At 36.8% G+C, this 27,162-nt stretch overlaps 1 protein-coding gene across 2 annotated transcripts; it reads left to right on the forward strand.

Moving 5' to 3' along the window:
• The first annotated feature begins 7,552 nt into the window (after positions 1 to 7,552).
• Positions 7,553 to 27,144, forward strand: LOC137638490 (CDK2-associated and cullin domain-containing protein 1-like). 2 transcript variants are annotated; one of them, XM_068370585.1, is made up of 7 exons: positions 7,590 to 7,746; positions 11,477 to 11,549; positions 15,480 to 15,718; positions 19,331 to 19,426; positions 20,829 to 20,931; positions 22,886 to 23,001; positions 26,890 to 27,144. In XM_068370585.1, the coding sequence occupies exons 2-7, from the start codon at positions 11,477 to 11,479 to the stop codon at positions 27,052 to 27,054; spliced, it is 792 nt and encodes a 263-aa protein (XP_068226686.1). In that variant the 5' UTR covers positions 7,590 to 7,746; the 3' UTR covers positions 27,055 to 27,144. The 2 variants fall into 2 exon arrangements, with proteins under 2 accessions (XP_068226685.1, XP_068226686.1); XM_068370584.1 differs by lacking the exon at positions 11,477 to 11,549 and having other exon boundaries at positions 7,553 to 7,746.
• Positions 27,145 to 27,162: the final 18 nt, after the last annotated feature.

Below are 27,162 nucleotides of genomic sequence, written 5' to 3' on the forward strand. Positions count from 1 at the left end.
AATAAAAAAAAAATAAAAATCTTTGGTTGAAAGTTAACGAAAACAACTTATGCCTCTATTATTACCAGCTCTAATTAACATTATAAACTTGTTACTTATAATTAACATTAAAAATTGTCTTTCTACAACACATTTGTAGCGTAAAAAAATAAAAAAAAAATAAAAATCTTTGGTTGAAAGTTAACGAAAACAACTTATGCCTCCATTATTACCAGTTCAAATTAACAATATGAACTTGTCAATTATAATTAACATTGAAAATTGTCTTTCTACAACACATTTGTAGCGTAAAAAAATAAAAAAAATAAAAATCTTTGGTTGAAAGTTAACGAAAACAACTTATGCCTCTATTATTACCAGTTCAAATTAACATTATAAACTTGTCAATTATAATTAACATTAAAAACTGTCTTTCTACAACACATTTGTAGCGTAAAAAAATAGAAAAAAATAAAAATCTTTGGTTGAAAGTTAACGAAAACAACTTATGCCTCTATTATTACCAGCTCTAATTAACATTATGAACTTGTCAATTATAATTAACATTAGAAATTGTTTTCCTACAACACATTTGTAGCGTAAAAAAAAAATCTTTGGTTGAAAGTTAACGAAAACAACTTATGCCTCCATTATTACCAGCTCTAATTAACATTATAAACTTGTCAATTATAATTAACATTAAAAACTGTCTTTCTACAACACATCTGCAGCGTAAAAAAAGTTGATCTTTGGTTGAAAGTTAACAAAAAAACAATATTCTTCACTTATGCTTCCATTATTACCATTTCTAATTAACAATAGAAGCAATATGTTAAAACCATAAGTGTAACTGGACTCGAATGAGTTCCCATAAAATTGTTTATATTACGATCGACTAAAAACCGTATACCTAAACTTGTTCTAAATCTTAACCTAATGCATTAATTAACTATTATAAATTTAGCCTAATACATTAGATAATTAAAGGGTAAATGCAGTTCTAGTATGTATTATGCAATAAAAATCTACCACTACCGGTACCGGTGCGGTTTCATTGTAGTGTATTACAGGGCAATGTAACCTAGGAAAACAACTACTTTTTCTCTTAGAAAAAATTACGCTCTCTTCGAAAATGACACTCGTTCCCGTCGCAAATTAATAGTTTCAGAAATATATATACATCTATATCCTCCAATAATGGGGGACCCCAGTGGGAACTATAGAAAACAATGTATGTTTTCCCCACCCAAAACCCCGAGTTCCCACTGGGGTCATTATCGGAGGATATAGATGTATATATATTTCTGAAACTATTCATTTGCGACGGAAACGAGTGTCATTTTTGAAGAGAGCGTAATTTTTTCTATAAGAAACAGTTTTTTTCCTAGGTTACATCGCCCTGTAATACACTACAATGAAACCCTAAATCTTAACCTACTGCATTAATTAACTATTATAAATTTAGCCTAATACATTAGATAATTAAATGCAGTTCTAGTATGTATTATGCAATAAAAAATCTACCACATTAGGTTGTATTTCTACTAAAATTTGATACATCACCTTGACAACATGGAAACAGCTGATCAATGGCTGTTGTCACAAATAAAAAATAACTAAAACAGACATGTAGAAGACATAATACATCTTGTTTTCCATAAAAAGGGTTTCATTGTAGTTTATTACATGGCAATGTATCCTAGTATTCCAACTACTTATACTTATAGGAAAAATTACGCTCCCTTCGAAAATAACACTCGTTCCCGTCGCAAATGAATAGTTACAGAAATATATATACATCTATATCCGCCGATAATGGGGGACCCCCAGTGGGAACTCGGGGTTTTGGGTGGGGAAAACATACTGGGGAACCGATATATAACCGTAATTCAGTCCTTTTCTTCTCTATACATTTCTTTCTGGTATTTATTATAACCGTAGGAAAAGACAAATCAGTATAGCCTACCTGGATATGCGAAGTCACACGATGGAATAATATACAAAATTACCAAAATTTGTTACATCACCCTGACAACATGGAAACAGCTATTGTCACAAATAAAAAAAAATAAAACAGACATGTAGAAGACATAATACGGCTTGTTTCCCGTTACAAGTTAATATAAAGCAATGTCAATATGTCACAGTAGAGTTAATTATACAAATGAACCTATTTGAATCTTAAGTCAAACCATTTGAACGAGTAATGTATAATACTTACCTTGAGGCAGAACTAGAACTCCATTTCCTCGTTGTCATAGTACACTTCTAATGTGTCCAATATATTCACTTTAATTAAAGTCAAGTAATGTCTTGAATGAGACGCTATTTGCTATTATAACAATTATTAAACGGGCCGAACTAATAGAATACACGTGTTTCCTTGTCAGGGACGAAGAACTCCAGTGCTCTAATGTTTACAAACAACGTTGCCAGACGCTACTGGGGAAGTTATCGTACCAAACATAAAGAACAACATTTTTTTTTAAATAATATTTTCAGTTGGAAATTTGTTTTTTTAACAATATTTTAGTTGTCTTATATTAACACTTATTAAACGGCCCGAACTAATAGAATAACACGTGTTTCCTTGTCAGGGACGAAGAACTCCAGTGCTCTAATGTTTACAAACAACGTTGCCAGACGCTACTGGGGAAGTTATCGTACCAAACATAAAGTACAACATTTTTTAAAAATAATATTTTAGTTATTTTATGTTATGTAGACATTTTATTAGCATTTTTTATTTTTCTTATAACATACTGTATAATTTTGATTATCCTTTCTGATTCTGAGCTTGTACTATAACATTGACATATGAATTTTACTGGGGAAGTTATCGTACCGAACATAAAGTACAACCATTTGTTTTTTAAATAGTATTTTAGTTATTTTATATTAAACTGATCTTTTATCAGCATGAGTTCTTGCTCTTATAACACCCTGTTAAATTTTGATTATCCTTTCTGATTTTGAGCCTGTACTATAACATTGACATATGAATTCACCTGACATGCTTTCTTTAATATATGTTTACCCGTGCATGGCTTACAAGGACTATTTATCGTGTACAAACTTAATGTAGACTATCACACAGCGAATTCCACGTTAAATATCAAATATATGAGATAATACATCATCTATGCTATAATTTCTTACATTTGGCACCCAAGTAGCACTCTAAGCCTTAATCCCTCTTAAAATTAAACAGGCTTTCATTTACAACACAAGTCTTTATCTCTTTATACTTTCGACTTCAATGTAGACCTATATCACATCGGAAGTTTAATTGTTTATTTAGTTATAATTTGTAAACGACTAAATGAAACTTCTTCACTGGAGGCCTGTCTTAATTCAATTTAATTTAGGCACTGATATCCTGGACCTATCACAAAGGGGCACTACAGGGCCAGCAAGATCTATTTGTCGTATATATTCATAGGTATTTAGAGAATCACACAACGTATTCTGCGTTAATTGTCAAATACACATTATGGGAGCACTAAGAAAATGAAAACATTCTTCAGCATCGTATTGGAAGCCTTAATATCTTCAGGCTTTTGAAATAAGAACAAATGGTAGAACTTTCTTTAAGCAATCATAAAAGGATGTATATTACTTATTGCAAATTAATATAGTCCTTAAACTACTACCGCTAGAGAGTTATGGGGTCTTTTGACTGGCCAGACATAACTACATTGGATCCTTCTCTCTAGTTACGGTTCATTTTCCATTTGCACACACACACACACTGAATAGTCTGGCCTATTTTTTACATATTCTCCTTTGCCCTACTACACTTGACAACACAGATTACCAAACAATTCTTCTTCCCTCATGGGGTTACTGCACAGTAATTGTTCAGTGGCCACATTCTTCATGGTAAGGGTAGAAGAGACTCTTTAGCTATGGTAAGCAGCTCTTCTAGGAGAAGGGCACTCCAAAATCAAACCATTGTTCTCTAGTCTTGGGTAGTGCCATAACCTCTGTACCATGGTCTTCCACTGTCTTGGGTTAGAATTTCTTTGCTTGCGGGTACACTCGAGCTCACTCTTCTATCTTATTTCTCTTCCTCTTGTTTTGTTGAAATTTTTATAGTTTATATAAGAGATATTTATTTTAATGTTGTTACTCTTCCTGAAATATTTTATTTTCCTTTTTTCTTTTCCTCACTGGGCTATTTTCCATGTTGGAGCCCCTGGGCTTATAGCATCCTGCTTTTCCTACTAGGGTTGTAGTTTGGCAAATAATAATAATAATAATAAGTTTAAATTGTAATCAAAACTTATCCTCCAAATCATAGAAAACGTTATTGTAATACAGAAAATTATGTGTTTATTTTTCAACGGTAACTATATTATATTTTACCAGTGACGTTGGTTGTGAAATTTAAATAAAATTAAACAAAATTGCAATATTATGGGTAATTCTTTAAAAAATTATAATAGTATAAGAGAAACTAATAAGTATCTAGTCTCTAAACAGATATTCGAACAATAAAATACTTAGGTAAATGATAAAACAAACAGAATTCTCATAAATTCTAAAAGACTGTACAGCCGTACGCCTTCGTCCTCTCCATAAGTAAGCTAATATTACATGTGCAGAAAGTAACTTGGTTAAGAAATCAATATAAGATATTAATAAACCTTATAGAATTCAATTATCCTCTCCTATGGTGAGAATAAATCCATCCCCATAAAATAAATAGAACTTTTTACAAACCCTTGGTCCAGCGGGATAGGACAAAGAAAACAGCCTTTGAATTAAAGTAAAGTAAAGCAAACCCGAAACTCACTGCAATACATAATTGAAAGTAAGAATCACTACTTACTTTCTTACTCCAAGGGCTGTTTTCCTGATCCTATCACACATGAGTGACATGAAACCATTGTGTTCTATACGACCTATAAAATCTGTTTGTCGTGCACATTCTTGCGTATATAAAGTATCACACAGCTTATCCCTCGTTAGTTATCAAATTCATTAAATGGAAGCACTTAAAAACAAGAAAGGTTTTAGCTAGATTGGTTATGTTTTGATAATGACATATATGCTTACTGATTACAAGCTTGTCCAACTGCAAGGTACCAGAGGAGCATGGTCTTGTCCACAGAAAATACTTAAGGTGAGAAAAATTATTTTATGGCAAACCTCAGACTATGCCATAACCTCTGTACACTTGAACACACTTGTGTCCCGTGAATTTTTTTTTTAATAAGATAACAAAATTATATTTTAAATCAATAGAACCTCCTCAACATTTAGAACCACATTTTAACCTTCACTCGCCTTTTAACGGCTGCTTCCTCTAACATAATAATTTTCACCCTTTTTAATAAATTTTACTGCGTGAATTAAGTAAAATTGTCATTTCAATAACTCGTTACAGTAATTTGTAATTATCTTCCATTTCATGGAGTAGTAAATATAAGTCTATCATATCAAAGAGGTCTTTAACTCCCGGAAATCCTTGTATGTCCTCCATGGTCCATACAATCTCTCTCTCTCTCTCTCTCTCTCTCTCTCTCTCTCTCTCTCTCTCTCTCTCTCTCTCTCTCTCTCTCTCTCTCTCTCTCTCTCTCTCTCTCTCTCCATTAAGCTTGGGCAAAACCCTTGAGCAGAAATGTACTGACTCTCTCTCTCTCTCTCTCTCTCTCTCTCTCTCTCTCTCTCTCTCTCTCTCTCTCTCTCTCTCTCTCTCTCTCTCTCTCTCTCCATTAAGCTTGGGCAAAACCCTTCAGCAAAAATGTACAACTCTGACACAGGGAAAATGGTATTTGGTCCAAGAATCTCCTCTGGCCATATGTTTGGACCGGTATAAGAAAACTTACTCAACTTTTTTATAAACCTAAAGGAATTAACCTATGTCCACCACTATTGTGTCCTGACAGTTAAGCTACCAGAGTTAACCTTTGGTTCCAAACCGTATCCTTGAAAATGCTTTCATATATATAAAGTTTTTATTTCTATTACTGTGTGTAAAGTGGCAAGGGCCCTTGCCAACGTGCTTTCCTGGCTAAAACTGCAACCAAGAAATCAAGTGCAAGGTATTATAATTAGGACAGGGATCGTAAATCAATCATCCCTCCCCTGAGTGTTTATCAACACAAATGTTCGTTGGGTGGATTATTGATAATATTAGATAAACTAGACGTCTAGTAAGCATAGCACTAGCTAGTCCACACTATAAGACAATGTAAGCAGTCATAAGGTAGCAGGCAGGCTTACATGTAGTTCCAAATCCAAGGCCTTGTTTAGTGCACACCAACAACCTTGTTTTAAGTACTCCATCGCGACGTTTATAGAAGTATTGTATCTTGAAAGTCAACATAACACAGAAGTTATCTGAATAAATACTATTTACCAGGGACATGACTATGTGTTATATTCCATATATAATGACAATAATAACGATATGAGTAACATTAATCTCCATCAATACTATCAGCCATCTTCTCTCCTTTTTTCTAAATCTAAGATTTTCCCACAAGGCTTTCGCAGGAAATGTGATATATATACCTTTTTGACATTTTAACTTATTAGATTTATGATAAGACAAGCTGATATGAGATTACTATCTCTATATCAGACGGAAGAGAAAAGCGATATAACATTCTATATGAACCTAAAAAGTTTGTAAAAATTAAGATTGTCTTGTTTATCAATGGTTCCAAGGCGAGATTTTTATTTCCAGTACAAATTTTCTTAAGCAACGTCCTTTCTGCTAATATATTCCTTATTGGTTATCTATTAAAAATATATTACACAATTATAATTAAAAGTAAAGGGTTAATGCTAAATTCTTTCCTTTCTTACACCTGATTCGCACTTAATGTCTTTTTGTTCATGTTTTACCGTTAGCTATCTAGAATATTATCAACATTCACTATAATCGACTTTAGACTTAAAGACATAAAATTATTTAGACTCTGTGCTGGCATAAGTTAAAGTAACATTAAAATACCAAGGTAAAATTCTACAATCTTTGCCATATATATTTATGCTGGCAACTAGAAATCCGCCTTTTTCCCCCCAACCTACTTTATGGCATAATATTTCTATGCAGAATGGATATTTTAAGATGCTAAGATCTTTAATAAATCCATATAATCTAAGCATTTTTTCTTCTTCCAAGAAATAAAATTTTCAAGTTTAAAGTTCGGAAAAGCAACAATGTAACCTTCGGTGTTTTGCAGATGTCATTGAGAATATATAAGCATGATTTTGTAAATAACGTATTTAATTTTAACTAGTATAGGGTTTATAAATTAAAACATGATTTATTATTAAACCAAGAACTAGAAATAGACTCAATGAAATTTTAATATATATATTATTAATAATTAACTTCCAAATTTTCATTTTTTAACAACAAAGATAACATTGCACAAGAGTTATTTTGTAAATAACGTATTTAATTTTAACTGATACAGGTTTTATAAATTAAAACATCATTTATTATTAAACCAAGAACTAGAAATAGCCTCAATGAAATTTTAATATATATATTATTAATAATTAACTTCCAAATTTTCATTTTTTTAACAACAAAGATAACATTGCACAAGAGTTTTAGTGTCAGCGTACGATGCTATAGCAGTTTTCTTCTCTCGGAAGGAGTGTCTCCTCACCAGTTTTAGATGTTGTTTTAACCCAGCAATTGACCTCCTGTTATATAACTCATCTAAGTTATGGATGAACAAATGGTCATAGAAAGGACAGGAGATCAAGGCGTAACAATGGCCCCGCTAAGACGTTCTTTAGGTAAGAAAATCAACCTTGTCATTTCCAACAGTGATGTATGATAATGTAAATTTTTTTCGTGCTTGCATGAACTATGAAGGCAATTTATTAATGGGGCAGTTGAATATTCATTCATTCATCGCTGTATAATCCGTTTCCCTTAATATAGTTATAGATATATAGCTGCATTTAGATAGATTAACTACAGGCCTAGCATGAGAGCAATCTAATAGGCTAAGTCCATTAATTGTCTAATTACTGTCGTTAATTGATAGGCCAATTATAGGTTAGGCTGAATTACATTCTTAATTCGTTGCTTATTAGATTAAAATAATTTTACATTTATTTTTTTTTTCATCAAACACATGTGCTATACTAGATTTTGTCTGACCCCTAAAACCACATGTATTTATTTTTGGATCACTGCTTTTTTTATTTTTGGGTAAAGGAGCTAATTTTAAGTGGGCAGCCCCATCTGCACTTTGGAAATCACACCGTGAAAGAAAAAGGATTAATTCATATGTGTAATCGCCAAAAATTTTTTAAAATATGGAAAGTACGATCTCGAGACGCAGTTTTTTTTTATTTTTGGAAAAGGAGCGAATTTTAAGTGGGCAGCCCCATCTGCACTTTGGAAATCACAGCGTGATAGAGAAAGGTGATGAATTCATATGTGTAATCGGCAAAAATTTTGTAAAATATGGAAAGTACGAAGATCTCGAGACGCAGCTTTTTTTATTATTGGGTAAAGGAGCGTATTTTAAGCGGGCAGCCCCATCTGCACTTTGGAAATCACAGCGTGATAGAAAAAGGTGATGAATTCATATGTGTAATCGGCAAAAATTTTGTAAAATATGGAAAGTACGAAGATCTCGAGACGCAGCTTTTTTTTATTTTTGGAAAAAGAGCGATTGTTAAGTGGGCAGCCCCATCTGCACTTTGGAAATCACAGCGTGATAGAGAAAGGTGATGAATTCATATGTGTAATCGGCTAAAATTTTGTAAAATATGGAAAGTACGAAGATCTCGAGACGCAGCTTTTTTTTATTTTTGGAAAAGGAGCGAATTTTAAGGGGGCAGCCCCATCTGCACTTTGGAAATCTCAGCGTGATAGGAAAAGGTGATGAATTCATATGTATAATCGGCACAAATTTTGTAAAATATGGAAAGTACGAAGATCTCGAGGAGCGAGTTAGAACGGTACGTCTTAACCTTATCTAACCTGGAGTGCCTTGTCTTTCACACTAAGACCTCATTATCTTTATCTAAGATTTATGCCAATAGTATTAGCGGCTTAATAAAAAGCTGGATAGTCTAAATGTATAATCGCCAAACGTTGCTATAAAAGAAGTTGAAAAATACAAAGATTTCGCAAAGTTAGTTTTTGTGGTACGTCTTGACCTAACCTAACCTAGGGTGCCTCGTCTTTCTTACTGGCACCACCCTGTTCCTAACCTAATTTATGCCGATAGTATTTAAAGCAATACTCTCTACCCTACCCTAACCTATCCGAACTTTGCCCTGTCCGAACTTTGCCTTGTTTGAACTTTGCCTTGTCCGAATTTCGCCCTGTCTGAACTTCGCCCTGTCCTAACTTCGCCCTATCCAAACTTCGCCCTACCTGTCCGAACTTTGCCCTGTCCAAACTTTGCCCTGTCCAAACTTTGCCCTGTCCAAACTTTGCCCTGTCCGAACTTCGCCCTTTCCGAACTTCGCCCTTTCCGAACTTCGCCCTTTCCGAACTTCGCCCTATTTGAACTTCTCCCTGTCCGAACTTCGCCCTATCTGAACTTCGCCCAATAGGAACTTGACCAGACCTAAGGCAGAGGATCTTACCTGAGCAAAGGGCCTCGGCATTTTTTGTTTTTGATGGCGGGTACCCTCAAAATTGAGGGTAGTGCCTATAAGCCCAAGGGCTCCAACAGGGAAAAATAGCCTAGTGAGGAAAGGAAACGAGGAAATAAATCAACTAGAAAGGGAAGTAATGAACAATTAGATTGAAATATTTTAAACAGTAACAACATTCCTACTTTTTATACATATTGCATTTTTGAGAATGACCTTGTCTCCTTTTGAAGTTGAATATATGTGACTTGATGTGGCCGCTTTTTTCCGTCGCCAGTTCCTTCTTGTTTCTATAAATCATATTAGATGGAAATTATAGCTCTGTAATATATATATACCAATAGTTCGTTGTTTTTTCATCCGTTTTGGAACAATTGGTTAAGTTTTTCATGTCCAGTGGAGGTTGTATAAGAAGATAAAAGGTCTATTTAGAAAATATATTCAATTATAAAACTTCCGTTATAAAACTTTGTGTCTGGAAGTAAGAGAAACGTGAAAATTAATAAAATAAAAGTTTTGTTAAGCTAGAAAAGTGAAATAACTCATTTCTTACACATAAACAATTTGGAGAGATGTCATGCCTGCTTCCTTTAAATATTCTGGAAATACTTTTGAGTTACTAAAAAAATTTTGAAAGGTCAAATGGTTTTAGTCATCGTAGTCATTATCAATGGGGCTATTTAGCTTGTTCTTGTAGAGAAAATAATATATCATATTTGTCTAAAAACTTTTTGTTGTGTTATTTCCATAAACCTAACCTAGAGTAGTCGACTCATTTCTGCGACTGAATCGCTAGTAAATTTAGTCGGGTTAATTTAGATATAATATCATTATCAACTTTTTTCCAACCGTTATCCCTACATTAAGGTGTCGGTTGCCTGATGCGCCCTCTCAGATGCCTTCGATCAAAAGCATCCTCTTCCTCCAAACCTCTTCTCTCCATATCATCTTTCACCTTATCTTGCTATCTAATTCTCCGTCTCGCTCTTGATCTCCTCCTTGTAGGTTCCTCTCTAGCCCTCCTCACTCCCTCCCTAGCCCTCCTCACATCCTTCCTAGCCCTCCTCCCTCCCTCCCTAGCCCTCCTCCCTCCCTCCATAGCCCTCCTCCCTCCCTCCATAGCCCTCCTCTCTCCCTCCCTAGCTCTCCTCCCTCCCTCCATAGCCCTCCTCTCTCCCTCCCTAGCTCTCCTCACTCCCTCCCTAGCTCTCCTCACTCCCTCCCTAGCTCTCCTCATTCCCTCCCTAGCTCTCCTCATTCCCTCCCTAGCTCTCCTCATTCCCTCCCTAGCCCTCCTCACACCCTCCCTAGCCCTCCTCACACCCTCCCTAGCCCTCCTCACACCCTCCCTAGCTCTCCTCACTCCCTCCCTAGCCCTCCTCACTCCCTCCCCACCATGCATCCTTAACACTTCCCCACACCTCAGTCGTGACACACTCATCATCTCAGTTATCTCGACTACACCTGCCATGCTTCTTATTTCATCATTTTCCAAATTTTCAAACTGTGATATTCCAATAATCCACCTTGGCATTCTCACCTCTGCTCTCTCAAGTGTTGCTTCCTCTTTTCGTCTTGAAGCCCGAGTTTCTTATCCGTACATTAACATGGTCTTATTACTGGGTTGTAGATCTCGACTTTTACAACTAGGGTTGTAGCTTAGCAAATGATAATAATAATAATAATAATAATAATAATAATACCATGATTTGCATTTTCCTATCACGCACCACTCCTGCTACCTCTCTCCACTTTCCTTATGCTGTTTTTATCCTATCCTCAACTTCATCCTCACATCCTCCCTCCCTGATTTATAGTAGATCATTAACATTAGTCTGTAAAGGGAGAAGTCTGCATGATGTTAGATATTGTCAGTTTGTTGAATTTATGATTTTTCTTTGGACAGATGCAGTACAAGGTCTCAGATTTAAGATATAAGCATTATTGGAAAAGTAAGATGGGATACTACTTTATTACTGGTAAGGCCACTTGCCCTCATATTCTTTTTTTTTTATAGGTTTTACTGTCAATTTATTTAGAAATGTCAATTGTGTGGTGTAGTGGCGGCAGTATTAAAGTAAGACCTGATGTATCCACTTTGTCAAATTTGTCTGGGTATTTGATTTCTAAAATGTCAAGGCTGCCAGATCACAATATTTATTTGTTCTAGTCATCTGTTGAATTTATTTTGGGGTAGAATGGTGAATTATCTACTTTCCATGACTTGTTCCTTCATTTTTTAGAGTGATAGTTTAGACTGGTTACCTTATTCCTGTAATTATTTGGAACTTGTTTTGAGAATCTTTTGACAGCAGTGTAAAGGTTAACTTTCTTGGTGGTAGAAATTTTTTCTTATTGCAAATTTATTAGGCCTAGACTTCAGTTTCAGAAATGACTTTTGTTTAGTTAGCTATATGCCGTGTTATGATTCTTTCTTTTACAATGTCATGATTCTTTCCTAATCTGTGGTAAGTGCCCTGATTCATTCCTTAGCTGTGGACAGTACCCTGATTCTTTCCTAAGCTGTGGACAGTGGACCCTGATTCTTTCCTAAGCTGTGGACAGTGGACCCTGATTCTTTCCCAAGCTGTGGACAGTGGACCCTGATTCTTTCCCAAGCTGTGTACAGTGCCCTGATTCTTTCCCAGTCTGTGGACAGTGCCCTGATTTTTTTCTTAGCTTTGACACTGCCCTGATTTTTTCCTAAGCTGTGGACAATGCCCTGATTTTTTCCTAAGCTGTGGACAATGCCCTGATTTTTTCCTAAGCTGTGGACAATGCCCTGATTCTTTCCTAAGCTGTGGACAGTGCACCCTGATTCTTTCCCAAGCTGTGGACAGTGCCCTGATTCTTTCCCAGTCTGTGGACAGTGCCCTGATTTTTTTCTTAGCTGTGGACAGTGCCCTGATTTTTTCCTAAGCTGTAGACAGTGCCCTGATTCTTTCCCAAGCTGTGGACAGTGCCCTGACTCTTTCCCAAGCTGTGGACAGTGCCCTGATTCTTTTCCAACTGTGGACAGTGCCCTGATTCTTTCCCAAGCTGTGGACAGTGCCCTGATTCTTTTCCAATTGTGGACAATGGCCTGACTTTTTCCAACTGTGGAATGTGCCCTGATTCTTTTCCAACTGTGGACAGTGCCCTGACTCTTTCCCAATCTGTGGACAGTGCCCTGACTCTTTCCCAATCTGTGGACAGTGCCCTGACTCTTTCCCAATCTGTGGACAGTGCCCTGACTCTTTCCCAATCTGTGGACAGTGCCCTGACTCTTTCCCAATCTGTGGACAGTGCCCTGACTCTTTCCCAAGCTGTGGACAGTGCCCTGACTCTTTCTCAAGCTGTGGACAGTGCCCCGACTCTTTCCCAGTCTATGGACAGTGCCCCGACTCTTTCCCAAGCTGTGGACAGTGCTCCCTGATTCTTTCCCAATCGGTGGAAAGTGCCCTGACTCTTTCCCAAGCTGTGGACAGTGCCCCGACTCTTTCCCAAGCTGTGGACAGTGCCCTGATTCTTTCCTCAGTTGTATAGTGTCATGGTTCTTTCCTCAGCAGTGCACTATCATATCTCCTCCCTTAAGCAGTATACAGTGTCATAATTCTTTCCCAAGAGTGGGGTGTCTTAAGTCTATAAGTATTGTTCACTGGCATGATTGTTTTTTCTTGCTAAACTGTTTAGTGTCATGAATTCTAAGCAGTACACAGTGCAATGTCTAAGCAGCGTACAATGTCATGGCACTTCTTAGTAGTGTAAAGTGCTGTGGCTATTCTAAGCAGTGTGCAGTGCAATGACTGTAAGCAATGTGCAATGTCATGACGCCTCTAAAGCCCTGTCCACACGATCGAGCATGCCCGAAGGGCAAACAGTGATACCAGGCCACAATAGTTAGTAAGAATTAGTGTTAATGACGTCAGAAGTGGGAAAACGACAGGCAGGGATCTGGTATCATACAGTGTTGCCAGATCCCTGCCTTTAGTTTTCCCGCTTCTGACGTCATCAACCCTCATTATCACTAACTATTGTGGCCTGGTATCACTGTTTGCCTGTCGGGCATGCTCGATCGTGTGGACAGGGCTTGAGCAGTATATAGTGCTGTGACTCTTCTGAGCAGTGTACAATATCATGACTCGACTAAGCTGTGTACTATAACAGTGTTCAGATTCCTATGGAAATATCATGATTCTTTCTTAAGAAGCAATGCACTCTTGTAATCCTAATCATAGGCTAGATAGACAGGATCATAATTTCATAGTTTGTAAATGTCTTTTGTCATGATAATATATCTCCTCACCTCCTGTGTCATTTATTCCTTGAATTACTGTTCACTAAATGACTTCTTTTACTTTCAGGGTATTTTACTTTGGATGAATTTTTTTCATTGCTTTCCTTCACTTCATGACACAAACTTTCCCTTACCTTACATGACTACAGTAATACCGTACAGTATTGTCAAAATTTGGAAATATTTTTAGAACTCTTCAGACCTGCTTAGTGGCGATAGCAGAGATGTTAGGGGGACAGCATTATGATTTCAGTGCAATGTTTTCCTGTACACTATGGATACCTTTATATATTACAATATTTATATAGTTCAGAATAAAATTCCTCTGAAAGTACTCAAAATGAAAGATTTTGCTTTATAGGACACGACTTAATAAGTAGACCTTCAACTTAACAGACCTCTGAACTCATCTTTTCAAGATAAATTGTACACTACAGAGATACATTTATATATTGCAATATTTAATTTTATAGTTAGGAATAAAATTCCTCCGAAAGTACTCAAAATGAAAGATTTTTCTTAATAGGACACGACTTAATAAGTAGACCTTCAACTTAACAGACCTCTGAACTTATCTTTTCAAGATATACTGTGCACTACAGATGCATTAAAGTATTACAATATTTATTTTTATAGCTAGGATTAAAATTCCTTTGAACGTATTCATAATGAAAGATTTTGCTTTATATAACATGACTTAATAAGTAGACCTTCAACTTAAGACCTGTGAACTTATCTTTTCAAGATATACTGTACACTACAGATGCATTAATGAATTACAATATTTATTTTTATAGCTAGGATTAAAATTCCTTTGAACGTACTCAAAATGAAAGATTTTGCTTTATAGAACATGACTTAATAAGTAGACCTTCAACTTAATATACCCCTGAACTTATCAGCTTCATTGTCATGGTGCTTAGGTCAGGCTTTATCCACGTGGGTGCCGATTTGGAAAGTGCAGGCAGGATTGGGTAGAAACTAGAATTCAGAATACTGTACATTGATTTCAGAGAGACTTCGGATATATTGGGAAAGGTGCTGGGAGAATTGGTCTCTGGAAGCAGATTCAATTTTCAACTCCCTCGTGCCTCACTTGTTGAATAACCGCAGATGCAGCCACAGGCTAACTTTATAGAAGTGTAGCATTTACTAGTGAATCTCTTTGAGTGGAATGATAAAAATGAAGTACAACTTCACATTACAGTGGGGTTTAGAATATAGTTATTGTTTATGGAAGTACAATTTCATGTGGGATATCTGAATGCTAATTTATAGAGTAGTCTTTAGTTATCAGATTTTGTTGCTTATAAGAATAGAAGACCCCTAAGATATACGCTAAGTTGAAGGCTGCTTTTGTTTAGTAACCAAATATTTTTTAGATGTCATAAATATATTTTAAGAAATGGATTTCACATGAAGTACTGTATAAGAAACTGAAATTAGGCTTTCAACATTTAAGTACAGATTTTGTTAGTAGTAAAAAAACTTGGCATCAGCAGAGTTTATTAAAAACTAGAGACTTCAGAGTTAAACACTGTATTTATTTCTTCTTATACAATACTATACACAAGTTTGATCCTTGTTACAGTAGAACCTAAATTATATTCTTTTTTTTCTGTCTTTTTTTCAGCCATGTCAAATATGACTGACGACGACTACCACAACACTTACTGGCCGCAACTAAGAGGGGCCGTCGATAGGTTATTACAAGGGCCCCCTCCAGCTCCGCATTCAGGCCCTGTTATTCAGTTTGAGCCTATGTATTCCGCCGCTTACAAGTGTGTTTGTCAACAGTATTCAGAGTCTCTCTATAAAGACCTCACGTCTCACATCCACAAACATTTTTTAAAGATTGCGTTGGAAATGCGGGTAAGTCCCATCAAGTACTAAACATTAGTATTGATTTAGACATATTTTCCAGATACTAGTCTGTATTATTATTATTATTATTATTATTATTATTATTATTATTATTATTACTTGCTAAGCTACAACCCTAGTTGGAAAAGCAGGATGCTATAAGCCCAGGGACTCAGGAAAAATAGCCCTGTGAGGAAAGGAAACAAGGAAAACTAAAATATTGTTTGTGTATGATATTTTGCTTTGCTGATGGCTGTGTTGCACTAGATCTATCTGTAAGAGGGATCCACTTAGGGACAGAGTTGAAAAATTTTATGTCTATTTGTTCTTACACAAACAAACTATTGTCCGTTTAATAGGAGTATGATGCACTCGTTTATTGTCACCCTTATCAAGTACCTGAGTTGGAAAGTCATTAGTGAGGTCATAAACATAGTCCAGTTCTGTTATATGGTTATTGAAAAGACTGATAACACAATCTAATTTTAGTCCTTTTAACAAACCATCATTAAAGATGGAACTGCCGTTAAAATTTAAAAAGGTAGTTACAGCTAGGCAGGTCAGCTAGCAAGACCCCTTTTGACATCTGGCTGCATTCAAAACCCAATCAGAACCTCCAGCTGCTTCTCCCTCTGAGAAAGGTTGGGACAGTGCTCCACTCTTAGTTCCTGATCTGGCTCATTCAGGAGGGACAGAAGAGGTAAGAAAGGATGAAAGAGATGCTGAATTTGGCAGTCCCCTACAGCTAATGGGATTCGGGAATGCTTGTTGTGCCATTGGGCAGTGATATGGAGTAGAACAAGGGGTGGTATTAGGCCTTCAGGATGGATCTGCCTACCCTTAGAAGATAATTTGACTTACACTTACTCTCTGATGGTGTTCCAGGGTTATCCTCCAATATCGACGGAAGCTCTGGCCGAGATGAGAATGATGGAGGAGGAAATTGTGCTAAAATTTAAGACTATTCTATAGAGCTCCACAGGGCCTGGAGACTTGGTCGTCAATCTCTTGCCACTGAACAAGTTTATCAAACTCCATTCAGGACCATAACGGCAATTGCTGTGCAGTCTGGCATCAGAAAGGAGGGCTTCTTGCTTTCTATTGATCCAAAGGATGCATATTTTCACATATTCATCTGTCAGTCCTACAGAAAGTACCTGCATTTCGTCCTTGAGGGATTAGTGTACCAGTTCAAATCCTTGTCCTTTGGACTGTCCATTGCTCCCCAAGTGTCCATGCAAACTCATCTTTTGCTCACTTACACAGGATACATATGAGGAGGTATGTTGATAACTCATTGGTAATGGCCTATCCAATTTCTTCAGGATCAAAATGGACTAATCTCATTTTGTTGTGATTTGAGGATCTGTGTAAATTGCAGAAAGTAGTCTCTCACGGCCAAGCAGAGGATAAAGTAGAGGGTTCTACTTTATGGTCAAGCTAATAGAGGCAGTGCTTTTGTTCTTGTTCAAGTGATAACTCCCCATCTCGCTGGTCACAATTTCCGAGACATCTTTCCTCGTTTGAGAAACTTGTTCCACATAGACATTTCCACCAGACATTGCTTCGTTGATGTGTGAAGTGTCGCAGGTTGGCAGGCAGCAGTCTCCCATTCTCAGTCGTTGAATGACATAAACCTCACTAAGGGAGTTGCATTAGACCCCTTACCTCCTAAGGTGTTTGTTTTTAGACGCATAACTGAGGGACCAAGTCGCTTCAAGGGTGTGGTCATCAGAAGAAAAGCAACTGCATATCAACCTGTTGGAAATATGAGTGGTGTTCCTAGCACTTAAAAGTTTTCTAAGACTTTGATAGAGGACTCGAATAGTGCTTATGAGCAACACCACTATAGTACTGGCATAGCATTTGTCAATGAGCAAGGAAGGACTGTCTCACTCAGTCTATGCTAGTTGACAAAGGAGGTGCACATCAGGGTAAAGTACAGTGGTGTAGGGCTGTCAGCGAGGTTCATTCCAGGCAAGAGGAATGTCCTGGCACACACATACTCGGTCGCCAGGGGTAGATTTTAGGTTCGGAGGGGTCCTTATTTCCTTGCACGGTGGTAAAGCTTCTTGCTCGGAGGAGTACTGCCGATTGACCTAATCACCACACTGCTGACCAGTAAACTCCCAGAGTATGTCTTCCCAAAGCCAGAACCTTGGGTGATATTTTAGGACATCTTGATACCATTGGAACAATCTAGATGCGTATGTCTTTCTTCCCATCTGCCTGATTTGCTTTTTAATCAAGAGAGTTCGGACCATATCGGATCACGGGGCGATCCTAGTTGCTCTAAGGTGGTTGCACGCCAATTCTTATCCAGATCTGCTGGTTCTCCTTGTTGAGATGCTGGAAGAAATACCCCAATGTCTGTTTCCGAGATCAGTAGAACCGACTGGAGTAGATAATTGTCATACATGGTCTCCCGTAATGACGTAACAAAAAGTCTTCTAATGGATTAGTGCATAGTGAGAAATCAATCTTTACATTCTTGTAGCAAAAAAAAAAATTAATCCATGGACAAGGTGCGTTATATTTTAAGGAGAGTCAGTTTGTATAACAGTATAGTTATCGGAGTTGCTTTTGACTACTCGTAGGAGAACCAAGTTTTTTTTGTACTGTCATTTGAAAGGAGATTAGCTCCAGTAACAGTTTAAAAGTAATTTGTTCCAACACGGAGTACTTACCTCGAACTAGGGTCGGTTGGGAGGAGATCCCAGATACTCCTAAGAAAGTAGTTCGAGGTAAGTACTGTTAGGAAAATTACAAATTACTTAAAATTTGTGATTTCATCCTAAATTGCTTATATAAAAAACATCTCTATAATTTTGTTGTACATGTGTTTAGAATTTCATGAAGTATCTTAAGAATTAAAATATAAATCATGAATATTTTGCAGTATTTAGTAATTAATCATAGATTGTTTTGTTAGGGTAATTTGATTAAGGGTTCAGCTCACTATACAGTATTTGTATTTGAAATAAGCAGAACATTTACATCCTTCCACTTCTGTAATACTTAATTATCAAAAAAAAAAAAAAAAATAGATATATATCCCAGCAACCTTACTGTCCATGAGAAAACTCAGTTCTCCTCTGTCCTCCAACACCTGACAACACTGAGACTACTAAAAAATTTCTTCTTACTGCATTGTAATTGTTCAGTAACCACTTTCCTCTTTGTAAGGGCAGAAAAGAGACTTTAGCCATGGTAAACAGCTCTTCTAGGAGAAGGACACTCCAAAATCAATCCATTGTTCTCATATCTTGGGTAGTGCCATAACCTCTGTACCATGGTCTTCCACTGTCTTAGGTTCGAGTTCTCTTGCTTGAGGGTACACTTGTGCACACTATTCCATCTTATTTCTCTTTCTCTTGTTTTTTTTAAAGCTTTTATTGTTTATGTAGGATTTATTTTTGTTGCTCTTAAAATATTTCATTCTTGTTTCCTTTCCTCACTGAGCTATTTTCCCTGTTGGAGCCCCTGGGCTTGTAGCATCCTGCTTTTCCAACTAGGGTTGTAGGTTAGCAAGTAATAATGATAATAATGATGATAATGTTCAATTTGTTAGTTAACAAAAGTTAAGATAAATAAGATTCATGTTTTGTTTTTATTCCGCAGGACCTTGACGACGAGCAGCTCATCATTAGCTATTACAACTTACTCAATCGTATCATTTATAGTTTAGATGGAATTATACCAATTTTCACATACCTGGTAAGCTTGATGAATTTTCCAGTAAAGTTTTGATAAGGTTAAGTTTAAATCTTTCTTTATAATGCAAATAAAGTTGGGTTTTGCATATTAAGTTCAAAGTAGGGTTGAAGTTTTAAAAATATTAAATGTGAAATAATTTTCTTCCTAATGTGATTTTATGTTGATGTTAGAGTTTGATAATAGGCTTATTTTAAAGGTTTCAAAGTTTAACCCTTTTATCCCCAGGCTATTTGGAACTTTCCAACCCTTAACCCCCAGGGGTTATTTTTTTTCATGCACATTTTGCAGTATATTTTCAAAAAATTGCTCTAACAGCCTTAATTTTCATCATAGAGAGGTCAGGTTGGTCTCATTCTCTTGGAAAATGTCTGAAGTTTCTCAAAAAATTATCAAAAATATGCAAAAAAAAATTTAAATAGCAGTTATTTGCAAGAACGTACCAGTACGTCCATGGGGGTAAAGGGATGAGTTTTGTGAAAAGTACCAGTACGTCCATGGGGGTAAAGGGATGAGTTTTGTGAAACGTACCAGTACGTCCATGGGGGTAAAGGGATGAGTTTTGTGAAACATACCAGTACGTCCATGGGGGTAAAGGGATGAGTTTTGTGAAACGTACCAGTACGTCCATGGGGGTAAAGGGATGAGTTTTGTGAAACGTACCAGTACGTCCTTTTGGGGGTAAATTTAACATCACTTTTTTAAAGACCTAGTCATAGCTATGATTTCAGTTTCAGTACAGAATTATGAACTAGCTAAAAGTACTGTACAGTTTGATATTTACATGTTCTCCCACACTTGTGTCCCATTTGGTTTTTGTTCATTGCCGAGTTATTTTGCCTTCTCATGATTAATCCATATTGAACAAAATATTTCAAATCTATCGACTGTTTGTCAAAATTTATATCTGGTAGAGGTGTATCTGATTGGTTAGAATTTTCTTAGGTGTATCTGATTGGTTAGAATTTTCTTAGGTGTATCTGATTGGTTAGATTTTTCTTAGGTGTTTCTGATTGGTTAGAATTTTCTTAGGTGTATCTGATTGGTTAGAATTTTCTTAGGTGTATCTGATTGGTTAGAATTTTCTTAGGTGTATCTGATTGGTTAGAATTTTCTTAGGTGTATCTGATTGGTTAGAATTTTCTTAGGTGTATCTGATTGGTTAGAATTTTCTTAGGTGTATCTGATTGGTTAGAATTTTCTTAGGTGTATCTGATTGATTAGAATTTTCTTAGGTGTATCTGATTGGTTAGAATTTTCTTAGGTGTATCTGATTGGTTAGAATTTTCTTGTCCAACCAATCAGCAATCAGGAAACTAAAAAGGATTGACTATACAGTAGTTAAAGTATCTCCATTCCATGTATTGTGTTTTCCAGCATTTTCCAATTTTTCTTTTCTTTACAGAATAGGATATACGTAGCAACCAAATTGTGTTCTAATCTTCGAGCGGAACTTCAGAGTTTATTTTGTGTAGATGTTTTAGACCCAGTGATCGGAAGGTTGTTAGGTAAGAAATTCTTTTTTTCTTTTAAATATTTTCAAGTAAGACAGGGTTCCATTATCCGTGCATGAACTGTTGGTGATATTTAATAATTAAAAACTTACATATAGCATTTGCAAGAAAAAATAACTTTTTATTAAAGATAACAATGGTTGTAATATTTAATTTTTTTTTTTTTTTTTTTTTTTACCTTGAGCAGAGCCTTGTATAGAGAGATTTTGGTCAAACGCTTACAAGGTGGCTTCTTTCCTTTCTGGCCGCGCTCAGATGTTGTACTTGTTTATGCCACTCTCCGGCCTTTTCCTCTTGCTCCTTACTTTTATTTTTTATCAAATCTTTAGGTGTTCGTTAATTATTATTGAAGGGATGGATTTTTACCAGCCTCGAGGTGTTCATTAAGAAAAGAGATATTAGGATACAGTACTTACATACATACATATACCAAGGCACTTCCCTCAATTTTGGGGGTAGCCGACATCAAACAGATGAAAAAAGGGGGACCTTTCCTCTCTACATTCCTCCCAGCCTGACAAGAGACTCAACTGAGTTTGGCTGGTACTGCTAGGGTGCCACAGCCCACCCTCCCCTTTTATCCACCACAGATGAAGCTTCATAACACTGAATCCTCTACTGCTGCTACCTCCGCTGTCATCCAAGGCGTCACAATCGCTCGCCATTCATTCCTATTTCTAGCACACGCTCTTGCCTTGCTCGCATCTATCCTTCTATCACTCCATCCATCCACCCAAACCTTGGCCTTCCGCTTGTACTTCTCCCATCAACTCTTGCATTCATCACCTTCTTTGGCAGACAGCCATTTTCCATACTTATTATATAAAAATAATCAATCGGGCATAGTAAAACAGAAATAATGAAATGGTTAGGTGACAAATATGTATACAATATATATAAATATCTGTAAGATAGCTGTGTTGCAAATTAGAAACACAGGAGAAATTGTTCATAAGGATTACTCTTTTCAGGAAAATATTCCTACTAATTTTGAACAGGAGCTTCCACTGGTTTTGCTTATCAGTAGTCATCATATACTCGTTTTGCAGGTAGCTTCCCCTGGTTTTGCATAACAGTATTCATCATATACTCATTTTGCAGGTAGCTTCCACTGGTTTTGCATAACAGTATTCATCATATACTCGTTTTGCAGGTAGCTTCCACTGGTTTTCCATAACAGTATTCATCATATACTCATTTTGCAGTTAGCTTCCACTGGTTTTGGATTTCCCTGTTCAGGCTAAACAGAAAAACCTACTGCTACATAGCAAACCATTTTTAAACAAAAAGAATGTCACTGTTTGAGTAGTCACCCACATTCTAATATGTTTGAATTCACGATTGACATAATAAAAGTATAAGTAAAAGAATCTTGAGGCTGGATATACGTGTATGCATATAGCTGTAGGAAAATAAAGCTTGAGGCACAATTCCTTATACTTTATGATGATAACTGAGGCAATACAGCCAGTTGATTGTCCTGGAATCTTCAGTGTATTGGGATGTCTAATGCGGAGCATGGTTAGGCAAGTGTGATCACAAGGATACACTACTTGGATTGGTACAGGTTTTTATATCTCCCATTCTGAATACAATTATAATACATCCTCTCCTAACATCCACTTCACAGAATTAATCCTATTACTGGCTGACTCGTGTAGATGATGCCACTGTACACAACAGTTAAAGTTTGGTGATGAACTCCTTGTTGACATAACATTTGAAAAGTTTAATATTTACAACCATTTTCACTGACAACTTTTGACCAAGATAAGGAACAATGTTATTAGAAATGTAAAATTGTGCACACAATTTTTGGCTTTTGCCAGTTATCTTAATAGTAGTCATTATGTTTTTGAACATTGTGCAATATTTGAAGGATAGTTTTTAGTGGTCAATCAAAATTTAGAGGGTATGCTATATATTGATGAACTTTATTTTTTTTCAGCTGTTATAAGGCATACAACAGAAGAAAGGCCTTTCCATGTAGCTCCTCACGTTATTGCTGCTCTCATCAAAAATATTTATAAGTTTAACTTTGAGTACGCTAAGAAATATCCTCAGGTAAGGTGTCCTTATTAATATTTTATGTATTCTTAATATAATTTGTGAAACTTTTAAACAATCGTATATTTTTTTAATTTGATTGTGATAGAAAATTGATCCTGTGTATAATTTGACAAATGGTAATCACCATTAGAAGGAAAGTTAAATGAAAGGAGTGGTTGTGATTTGAGAACAGTACCTTAATTTTTTTATAAATTAGGCATTTGAAATAAATCTGTTTTTGTTGGTACCGTACAAATTCTGAAGATTAAAATACCGTATTTTCCGTGTGATAAGACGCACCTTAACACTAGAGAAAAAGTTGTATAAGGGAGTTTAACACCCTTCAGACATCTAACTATTGACATACAAGTACTCAAACTGACGAGACATAGAATATAAACCTACAATTATCATTCCTATGTAATAAATTCATTTATTTTTATATTGCACTTCCTTTAATGAAGTACAGTAGCAATAATTTTTTTTTTTTGTAATCAGCTGATGACTCGCTAACCCGCTTCTACAAGCAAACATGCCAATTAATGATCTCGTAGCAGACGACGCTATGACATAGTTGTTTATGCAGTATACAGTATATCTATTTTCTCATATTTTGTTGATATTTTGTAATAAAGCAATATATAGATAATTACTTTGTTGCCTGAGTTACGAAATAATACAAACAGACGTTTGCTGAATACGACCTTGGAAAAAACTTCTGTTTGTTGATTGCAGTATTACCAATTTGCAGAAAAGTAACTAGACCTTGAATCACAAACAATAGCAAAATTATTTCACCTAAAAGAATGTCTAGATTCTTTAATCAATAATTACATCTTGTGTGAAAATTTCCAGGCTATATGAGGAATTTTGGAAATAGTACTAGAATTTTACTTCTTTTAACAAAATTTTATGCACCTTTGGTAACGCTGCTTTCATGTAAACAATACTTGAAACACCAAACGCTCTGACTTAACGTGTAGTTGTGGTGGAAACTACGACTGCTTTAGTTGTTTCTTATATGAATATGTAATAAAATTGGGATAATTGGCATATAGGTAATTAATATTAACAAACATTTCATAATTCACCCAAAATAATTAAAGTTATTGTGCAAGACAATAATCATGGTAGAGTCGCTGACTAGGGATTTGTGCTAAGAAATTTTTTAAATCCTAATTTTTTATTCTAAAACTGCCTTGCTAATTTAAGGGTGCGTCTTACCACTTGTAGCGTCTTATGACACGGGAAATACGGTAATTTGTTAATACACGAATACAAACTTTCATATTTTAATAGGAACGTGCTTTCAGCAAAGCTGGATAAAGTTGTTAAAACTTGAACAAGGTGATGGGCAAGCCCCACCCACATGACAAGGCACTGAGCTCTCACTATGTTTCCAGCTGCTTATAGATTTACTTTTGCCATCACCATCTGGCTGTTTTAATCTCTTTAAAAGGAAAGACTTGCCGTAGTTTCTCAATAACTACAGATGTGCAACAGTTTCTGTGCAAACCTGCCAGTATACCTGTTCTTGTTCCTGTTAGACAGCATTCCTGTTTGCTGTTTATTTCTGTGGGATTAGCTACAGGACGTACCACTGACATGTTTTTACTGCTAGTTAGGGTTGATCCAATATCCCTGGCTTCGTGTGCCCGAACCATGATGATACTTCCCTACTCTCGTTGAATCAGCACATCTGAAGAAATTTTCTTGGATATCTTCTTCTAGAACCTTTTGGTGTGGGAAAGTCTCTGGTGCTCCGCAAGGGGATGTGAGTATAAGAGCAGGACAGAAGTGAGCATCCTGAACTGTGCTTTTAAAGAAGAGAGGAAGGACTTGAAATTGGAGTTGTGCCAGGATACTTCCTGGCTCTTGGACACAAACTCCAAATAAGGAGAGGAAGGCCCACCTCCATTTGAAAACCACTGATGATAAATGTTATGTGATACACCCATCACAACACTTAGAGGCTGAGGTTCATGAGTAGGCTGGGGTCATATCGTAACTGATGCCCAGTCAAGGGTTCAGCAGGGTCCGCTTGAGAGACCTGAGTACTCTATGGACATCCCAATAGGGAGCTCTAGTTCCTGGAAAGATGGCCATTCAGAGCTATGCTTGAGCCCAGGCTGATCAACTGGAGGGGGAAAGATCCTTGCTCTTCAATCTGAGATCTGGTTAAAGGCCGAGTGACAGCCTTTCATCACAGACTGTTTGGAGCTCCTTTGCTGAAGGAAGATGAGAACAGTACATACTGTACTATGATTATCTTATCGAGTCTATGCAATCCCGGTATGTACTACCCAGTTCTCTCTCTGTTCTTCTAAGCACTGGCATCATCAAAGCATTCTGGGGCAGGAGAGGGACGACAGTTACTACCAACATCCTGACCAGCAGTGCTTGCGCTTGGTACTGCAAGAGACGTAAAACTGGTAGCAGGAGCATTAGCTCCAATACCTCGTACCTGAATTTTCCCAGAGAGAGTTAGGTTTTGGTACAGTGCTGCCTCACGAGAAACCATGCAAAGGAATTGGTTAATGTCTCATTACACTTGGCTAGATCAGTCATCCTGTGTTTTAATGACCAAGTCTTCAGCAACAGTAGAGGAAGAAGATACAGGAACAGGTAAGGTTTAGTGAAGTGATGGTGAAGGCATACGCATTGGTTCCCTCTGTCGATTGTCCAGACATTAGAAAAGGGCACCGCCGTTCATTCTTGCTGCTCATGAGATTTCACTGTACCAGAAGGAGCAGGAATTGCCAATACTTCTTTCTGGTGGTATAGTTTTTGGCACGAACATGTTCTGGGATGAGAGCTCACAGGTGGCGGTTGCAACGTCTGCCGCTACCATTTCCCAACGAGAAGGTTAAGGAAAGGCAGAATCCTTCATCCCAACCAGTAGTGCATATGCTAAGCCCCATACGAGAATTATACGTGCCAATGTTTCGTCCCGTTTTTGGACACCTCTCTGCATTTACTCCTAAAAGGAAAGATTCTGGTACTGCACCGTATTGTACCGTCCATCCCACAGGGAGGAAATAGTCTAAATTCTGCTTACTTGGTTCCTAGTGATCGGTCTTCCTGTTATAGACAAAGACTTGAGATAAAGCAGGGAAGAAGGAAGAACTTTTAGTTCGTCATCTACAGAGTTTTACAGGTTGAGGAAGACGTTATCATGGGGAAAGAGACCACAACCACGTGATATATCCCTAGTGCCTTTCCAAGGTCAGTAAGACACTGAAGGAAACAGAAAGGTGGAACCCTTCCCCTTCAGTAGCAGGAGAAATCTTTCTCCAACATAGCACCAGCAGGATCCAAGGTAGACCAACTTCATAAGCCCACACACATGAAGGACAGAACAGTAACTGACATGATGCCCGACAGGAGTAAGTACTATTTGGATAACTCTGCATATCCTTGCCGCCTTCCATTAATATTCCTTGAACATGCCTATCTGCCATTACATTTATTCATTTCAGTCTGAAAGCATAAGATTAAAACAGCCAGAATAAGAGGCAGCCAAGTAGTATATGCGTACTGAAATATAGCTGAAATCAAAGTAAAGGTTACTTTACCTCGCGAGTTGGCAGGGATTGTCCTCCACCCCACTACCAACAACCTCGTTCAAAGTTTAAACAACCATTCCAGCTAAGCCGAGACCATACATACATACATACATACATATACCAAGGCACTTCCCCCAATTTTGGGGGGTAGCCGACATCAACAAAGAAACAAAAACAAAAAGGGGACCTCTACTCTCTACGTTCCTCCCAGCCTAACAAGGGACTCGACAGAGTTCAGCTGGTACTGCTAGGGCCATACTCCTATTAAAGAACAATGGTTTATATTAAGGGGAGAACAAAGGTGAATATGATTTAACCTCCTTTGTTTCCTTTCCAGGCATTCGTTGGCTTCATTCCTGGTATCCTACCTCCCATGCGAGAGCATGAACTCAATAGTTATATCTGCGAAACTCAAGAGCTGCAGGCTTCCTTACGACAGACTTGGGCTAGTACTAGCACGCAAGGTAGAAAACGACATTTGGACGAAGAAATGTCTACTTAGAGCAATATGCTGAATATTCCAAGTATGAAGTGCAATTTATCATATCTAGATTTATATTATTGATGTTGAAATAAAGATTCCATATTTTTAGACTTTTCTCACGTTATC

This window comes from Palaemon carinicauda, chromosome 3, assembly GCF_036898095.1.
Source record: "Palaemon carinicauda isolate YSFRI2023 chromosome 3, ASM3689809v2, whole genome shotgun sequence".
In the NCBI taxonomy this organism is placed as follows: Eukaryota; Metazoa; Arthropoda; class Malacostraca; order Decapoda; family Palaemonidae; genus Palaemon; species Palaemon carinicauda.

What these genes read in the sequence shown, in the direction of transcription:
- LOC137638490 (XM_068370584.1), top strand. Translation starts at nt 7,674, where the DNA reads ATGGATGAACAAATGGTCATAGAAAGGACAGGAGATCAAGGCGTAACA. An exon ending in AGATTGCGTTGGAAATGCGG is followed by an intron (nt 15,719 to 19,330) that starts GTAAGTCCCATC and finishes TTTATTCCGCAG; the next exon opens with GACCTTGACGACGAGCAGCT. An exon ending in AGTGATCGGAAGGTTGTTAG is followed by an intron (nt 20,932 to 22,885) that starts GTAAGAAATTCT and finishes ATTTTTTTTCAG; the next exon opens with CTGTTATAAGGCATACAACA.